The sequence below is a fragment of the Podarcis vaucheri genome (genome assembly GCF_965113315.1).
Source record: "Podarcis vaucheri genome assembly, chromosome: 13".
NCBI lineage: Eukaryota > Metazoa > Chordata > Lepidosauria > Squamata > Lacertidae > Podarcis > Podarcis vaucheri.
In genome coordinates this window covers 20,904,581-20,911,996 of record NC_138751.1, presented here as the reverse complement: position 1 = coordinate 20,911,996, position 7,416 = coordinate 20,904,581, and the positions used below count along the sequence as shown (strand labels likewise).

The window sequence follows — 7,416 nt, the reverse complement described above, 5'->3', positions numbered from 1 at the left end:
AAGCATGCCTATCACACTTCTTGAAGAGTGAACACATCTGCAGGATTTCTGTTGAAAAAATCACGTTCAAAAAAGTTGGATGGAAACAATAAGAACAGAACTAGATAGATGCAACCCAAATAGGTACATGTTCTTGAGAAGCACATGAGGGTGGGGGAGAACATCCACAAAATAGGGAGTTGAGCCAAACAAAGGCAACTCCTGGCTGAAAGGTACCATATTCTGATAGAAGGCTTCGCTGATTCTAGCACCATTGTGAACAGACAATTACAATTTCCTTGAAAGTCTCCACATGTTTTGCAGTTTCCCAAAACAATCTGTTCCAGGAAAGATAACCAGAAAACTACCATAAATCTACCACACATGCCCTTTAGAAAAAGTCAGGTCTTGTAGATCAGGTAGCTTATTCACAGGTTTATTCCAAGTGGTGGCATTTATTGTACAGATCCTCAGGACCATGGAAAAAGACCAAATCAACACAGGATTCCAAGGGTGGGATTTTGGGGTGGGATGGGGGGGGGAAGAGAATAAGATCAAATAATGACAGAACGTAATTCCGATGGCTTATAAACACTAACAGGATAATAAATTCAGACTCTTTTCTCTCCATGCCAGCATTTAAGTACCTATATCTCAACCCATCCAAGCAACCCCAGGACTATGCAGGAGACTAAAAAAAGAGGGATGATTAAGAGACCTTTGGATCATATTCCTCCCTTCTGTTTATAAAGAGAGTCAACATCGCTATACTCCCAAGAACCAATTAGTAAAGGAGAGCAACAGAGGCAGGTTAATTTAGGACACTTCTATGGTGCAAATATTCAGCTATCTCCAACAGTTGTTTTTTCACAAACAACAGGTGCCGCTGCCTTTGGATGGTGGAAGCTGTACAGCCATTTAAAATTACCTCTCATAACTTGTTGATATCTCCCCATTACCACACATTTTTTATAAAACTTGCTGAGCAAAAGTACATTTCCCCATTCATTTTAAAGTGGGAGCTGTTGCTCAGAAGTTATAACAGCCCAAATGAAAACCAGAGAGAGAGAGACCCAACTTAATTCAGAATTTCAACCACCCAGAAGAAAAATAACTGAGCACCATCTATTTTAATAGTGGGGTGAAATATTCAGCTACGGAGAGGGTTTGGCTTTCCACATTTTCTCTTTTGGCATTCCTCATTGCCACCTTCAGCAGATCACCTTCTGTCCAAGGTTACCTTTATTCCTCTGCTAGCAAAAAGACAATGGTGCCAAGTCTATGCGGCTTCCTCTTCAGTCTCATGGAGAACCAAGGGAGGTAAAATGCTACAAAAAACGAGAAAGGCCCCTAAGGTTCTGACTGAGACACTGACTTCGTGCTATCCCTTCCATCTAACCTGCAGGATCAGTCTACACCAGGTCACACTTAGGAGTGACCTCTATAATCCTAAGGACCAGAAACAAGATGATCTTTAAAAAAAAAAATAATGAAGGGGCAAGAAGCAACAGAACATCAAATGTGGTTACAAATCCTCATACTGGATGCAACGTCCCAGTTTTAAAAAATAGTAAAATAATTGACAGTAAGAACTCAAAACCACCTTCGCCCTCCAGCTGAAAATGGGTGAGGGGCATGGCCATCAGAATTTATCTTGCAGCTTGGGAAAATACCCAGACTCAAAAAGGGGGGGTTTGCACTCCCAACTGTGCAACAGAGTCTCTCTTCTTCAGAGGATAATACACTTCCTTTTGGAAGATTTCTTCTTGCGCCCATTGCTGATCTTTTCCTTGTGTTTTCGGATTTCTCGCACCAGGGTGTAGAAAGCATCCTCCACTCCCTTTTTAAGACGAACGAGTATACCAAATGAAAGTAAGAAAAGACACAAACAGAAGACATCGTTAGATTTCCCATTTAAATATTAGAGGTGTCGGGGGTATTGGATTTTTATGCCAGTGATGTTTTTTCTATCCATTGCTAGTAGGCAGAAATAATATTACTTGGGAGCGGGGAGGTCGTCACGCTATTCCTGTTTACGGGATCCTTTCTCTCCCGATAAGCCCTTTCCTTCATATCAGTAAACCATTCATTCACATCTGCCTTCACTGAGAAAGGTTTTTTGGCAACTGGACACCAGCAGTAGAATGATGCCATGCTGATAACCGTCTTATCATTAAGATGACGCAGCACGAACTAAGACAGCAGGCATTAATGACATGGCAGTTCACAAATAAGAATGGTTACCTTGTACCAATGCCATTCCTACTCCAAGTCATATAGGAGAAGAGCAACTGTGCTGGCTTATGGCGTGAATCCCGTTGTTTGGCATTTTGAGCACACAGCCAACATAAAGCAAAACTATTTGCTTTTTGTCTACATGCTGATGAACAGAAGATTTAGGCTGGAAACGCTTGACTTGGGGGAGAGGGCGCGTTGATGCAGCAGATAAACTAGGGCAAGATTCAGCTGCAATTTATTCCAAAACCTGCTTGGAACACTGTCTTGAGCTATAGCTACGAAGATCAAAGACCTTTCACTTTCTCCCACAGTAAATACCATACCTGTCTGGTTTTGGCAGAGGTCTCTACAAAGGGGATTCCGTAGCTTCTGGCAAGCTCCTGGGCTTGTTTCGTATCCACCGTCCGGGAGGGCAGATCACATTTATTGCCAACAAGCACCATCGGAACATCATCGGAGTCCTTCACACGGTTGATCTGCTCCCTGGAATTACAAAGGCAATGAGTCACAAACAGGGAACAACCGCCTAGATCAGCAGCTCCCAAACTTGATTCTGGTTTGGGCCCCCTCCAAAGTAAAATATATTTGAGATTATTGGTGTTAATGAAGTATACACCAGAAGTTCAGTTTGTCCTGTGTTTTATCTGTGTGCAAAGCAACTGAGGTCCAAATTAGATGTGACATACAGATGTATGCATGAGAACATAAGAAAAGCCCCGCTAGATCAGGCCAATGGCCTATCTAGTCCAGCATCCTGTTCTCACATTGGCCAGCCAGATGCCCATGGGAAGCACCCAAGCAGGGCCTGAGCACAAGAACACGCTCCCATTTTTTTTTATCTAACCCAAAAAAGGCTTAGAAAGTTCCCAAGTTTGAGTAGAGATATGGTACGGTGGGGTAGCTTAATCCCTTTCCCTTTTGCTGCTTTAAATGTCACAACTAGCTGCTTTCTTCTGGTGGGGGAGAAAAGCAGTCAACAAAAGCTATTCCAAGGAAGAGAATAGTACAAAAAAGGACTCAACTGCACCTGCCATTACCTGACCTAAAGTCACTGACTTGTTTTGCTTTGGTTGGTTGGCTTTTTTAAAAACACACACACACACAAATGAAGTAATACATGTGTCAGTGTAGTTTGCCCTTAAGAGACAGCCATTCTACACTTAAAAATTAGATATAGCACATCCATACACATACTTAGGAGTGGTTTGCTGCTGAAGTATGCATTCATACTTTTTTTGAAAGAGAAGTCTAGAGATGTGAAGGCCTGGCAAAAACCCAGAAAAATTAAAAGAACACATTGGTGTTTGCTGGTTTTTCTGAAGTTTGTTTTGCTTTTAAAAAACCAAAACTTCAAAATATTTTCTTTTAGAATAAGGAACAGAATATTTAATACTCAGATGTTCATATATTTACCTCCCCCAAAATAATTTCTAAAATTGTGTAACAGGGAGACTTTTATGTACGACTACAGCAGATCATTACAGTTCCTGTACACTGAGGACAAGCAAGCCCTGAGTTGTACACTGAGTACAACTTTCAAATGCAAGAGCATGAGGAAGGATTCAATACTGTCTTTGTGGCTTTCCCCTTGTTGGCATACTTGGTGGATCTGTTTCTGCTCTCACTAGGCCTCAAAGGACTGGGAGTGGGAGAAAGTATAGAGCAAGAGCAACATAATTTTGTTGACATCCAATTCACGCTGCTACAGATTTGTTAGATTCAAGGGCAGAAGCATCAGTGATGATACCACTGCTTCTACCTTTGCCTAGATGACAACACAAACAGCACACTTAGGGCTTGATGCTGAAAAGGTACTTTCCAGTGTTGCAGAGTATAGAGCATATTCAGGTACTTAGCTCAGGAAAATGCAGTCTGGGATTCCTCCAAGCATATCATTCCTGCCACATGGTGACAAAGATCTTTGCACAATGCAGCCTCTGACTCCTCTTCTTACCTACTTCAGATTCTTCCACCTTCTGCTGCAAGTCTTGCCCGCCTGCCCAATGTGATGGGGCTAGCCCAAAAGGGGCTTTGCAGGCCCTGCCAATTGACAGTGCCTGCAAAGCTCCATTGCGTAGTGCTTCCCAGCTAGTTGTCAGGTGCTTGGGAATCACAGCACAAAGCCCTCTGCAAGGTCTGTGCCTGGCACCTCCCAAACAATAAGCTTAGGGATTGCAAAGTTTCTGAAGCACCCAAACTCCAGCTGGTTCTCAGGCAATTGGCATGTGCTGCAAGAGATGTCAGGTGCTGATGGATGGGGTGTCCCACCCACCTGACAAAGGTGGTTTGCAGGGGTAGGGGGAGATGGGGACTAAGCCAAAATAGTTCTCCACCCCTGCTATACAGGAAGGAAAACAGATGGAGGACAGAGAGAAGCCAGCTGCCCACACACCTGTAGTGGTGAACATCTTCGAAAGACTTTGTGTTGTTGATTGCAAAGACACAGAGGAAGCCTTCTCCTGTCCTCATGTACTGGTCACGCATAGCACTGTACTCCTCTTGCCCAGCTGTGTCCAAGATATCCAAGAGACACGTCTCTCCATCGATTACCACTTGCTTCCGGTATGAATCCTGGGGTTCAGAAGCACCAAGAGGAGCAAGAGTGAAAGAAAAGATGTTAACAAGTGACATGGGAAACATGGGTGTAAAGCACAGCAACAGAAAGCCAGCAAGGAGGCAATTGGAAACAATTGGTTCAAGCCAAAATTCAGGAAAGAAATGGACCCAATCTTGGACATGATAAAAAGATTGTAGATGCCTCTATAAAGAATGGAGAGCTACAGAGGGAGACAAAGTGATGGAAAGAGGACTAGTGTTTTAGAAGCCCAGAAAAGAGATGTTATAGTCCAAAGCTTTGGAGATGGCAGGCAGGTCAGGAATATAAGGACTCGGAAAAGGCATACAAATGGGGCCATGCAGAAGTTGCTGCCAATATTAGAAAGTTCACATACCTCTATAGTGGGATCATACTCGTCCACAAAGTGATTCTGAATCAACTGTATAGTCAATGCACTCTTCCCAACACCACCAGCACCCACCACCACCAGTTTGTATTCTGTCATCTCTGCTGGGTTCCAGAGCAAGCTGCACAAAGAAAAAGAAAGTAGTATCAATCTCTAGCAGAAGACACAGTGTCAGTTCCCCTCTGTGCTACCAAGAATTTGCATGAGTTTTGGCCACATCTTCCTAGATATTTGCTCCTAGCCAGATTGCTACGTCCATTCTATTTGCAGGAAATCCTTTCAACACTTTTCCCAAAAGCAGCACTCTGAATTGGTCAATCTAACTAGAATTCTTGCTTTTTCTAGGTAGATGAATGTCAGGTCACTTTATCATGAAGCTGGGATTGGTGTTAATTGACTCCTCATACAGCTGCTAGAGAAATCGCAGACAGTAGGACTTCAAGTGTCAGGCATGCTTATGGCTGCCAGCTTTTACCACCACCACCATCACCCTGCAACCAAAAAATCAACAACAACCACCCTGGACGGGGCCACAAAGGAACTGGAAGAGGAGCTACACAGCTCAAAAAATATATGGTGGATCAGAGGATTCAACTTCGCAGGTTTTTATTGTTCATTTATACAGCATCAACTAAGCACACAAGACTTTTAGCAAAGTGTCTCTGTCTCAAAGAGCTTACAAAATAAAACCTGAGAAAGGAGAGGAAATGGAAGTAGGGAGGCATATGCATTTGTTTCAGTTACATGTAACCTGGTTACTACAGCAGGATGTGGGAACTAAAGGGTTGCAGTAAAGGCTTCTCAAGGGTCCTGGATTATCGGTGGTGTCTGGTGGAATTGAGAGCTGAGACTCTGGTCACTTGATAGAACACAGCTTCGCTTGCTGCCTGCCTGCCTGCCCCAGTACTTCCTGCAACTTAATGATACAGCATTTGCCTTGCATGCAAAGGGTCCTGGGTTCAATCACTGGCATCTCCAGGTAGAAGCCTGTCTGAAGCCTTTGAGAGCTGCTGCCAGTCAATGCTGATAGCTGTAAACCAGACAAAACAGAAGCCAGCTTCCTATGTTCTTAGGCAGGCTGAATCTCTACATCTGATCCACACCAACCACGCAGCATCCCTGCCCATCCCCACAACGACTGTTGCACGTTTCAACAGAAGTTCGAGAAGTAGCAGGTTCAGTTCAAACTTTGGACTCTCTTTCCCATTTCTGCGGTCCACCAGGGAAGGTACGTCCGGCTAGAGGCCTACATCCTGAGATTTCTACTCCTTGCTACAACTCCACACACACACCCCGCCCGCCCGCGCGCAATTTGCTGGCCTCACTGCCAAGCAACCCCAGTTCTGTGGAACGCAACCCAACCCACCCAATCGCTCCATGCAAGCCAAAGTCAAGATGCCTCCGTCAGATGCGGCCCACCTGGGGGAAGAAGCAGGAAGGGATCGCGGACGCTGGCCAAGGAAGAGGGGGGATGCGGGCACAAACCACGCACGTGGGAAACCCGGGACGAGGCAGAAGGCTGGGGCTTGAGGGGAAGAGGCTGCCCGGGAGGAAAGAGGCGGCGGCGGGGATGGGTGGAGCCAGTCCCGGGCTCCCTCGGTCGGTATTGCAACACGCCTCGCGCAGCTGCCAGCCCTCTTTCTGCCCTCGTCCTCCCGCAGGCAGGCAGGCAGGCAGGCATCTGGCCTCCCGGAGCCCTACCCCGGCTGCGCGCGCAGAAGCAGCCACCTTGCCATGTTTATGCACCGCTTTTGCTAAGCAGGTGCCCCACCCTGGCGCAACCCCACAATGGCTGCGCGCCTCCAGGGGCCGCGGACCCAGCGCCAACCCGGCGGCCCTTGCAGAAGGGAAGCCCCCCGCCGCGCCCTGCCCTCTCGCCCTCCGCTGCCCTTCCAAGCTCCCCCCCCCGCCCTGCATCCCCTTTGGGGGGGGCTGCTGTCAATCACCCGCCCCCTCGCCTCTTGGTACTCACCCGCCCTACGGGGAGGGGGAAGACGGGCTCGGGGTCTCAGGCACCCCCCATGTGGGAGGGAAGGGGGGCCAGCGGCGGCGGCGGCGGCGGCGGCGCGCGCTCTCAGGGCCCTGGGCCGGCAGCGGAAAACCCCTCCCTCCGCAGCCTGACAGCTCCCCTCCGCGCCCCGCCGGGCTGAGCCGCCCGGCCAATGAGAGCGCGCCGCCGCCCCGGATTGGCCAATCGGAGTCGGGTGGCGCCATAGAGTCGAGGGGAATGGGTGCG

General features: G+C 47.2%; 1 protein-coding gene across 1 annotated transcript; it reads right to left on the bottom strand.

Moving 5' to 3' along the window:
* Window positions 1-399: 399 nt before the first annotated feature.
* Window positions 400-7,323, bottom strand: LOC309517714 (GTPase KRas-like). Its single transcript, XM_082197144.1, has 5 exons — window positions 7,153-7,323; window positions 5,169-5,301; window positions 4,610-4,788; window positions 2,541-2,700; window positions 400-1,819 (listed from the first exon to the last, which is right to left on the bottom strand). Exons 2-5 carry the CDS (start codon window positions 5,277-5,279, stop codon window positions 1,709-1,711), a joined length of 561 nt encoding a protein of 186 aa, XP_082053270.1. The 5' UTR covers window positions 5,280-5,301; window positions 7,153-7,323; the 3' UTR covers window positions 400-1,708.
* Window positions 7,324-7,416: the final 93 nt, after the last annotated feature.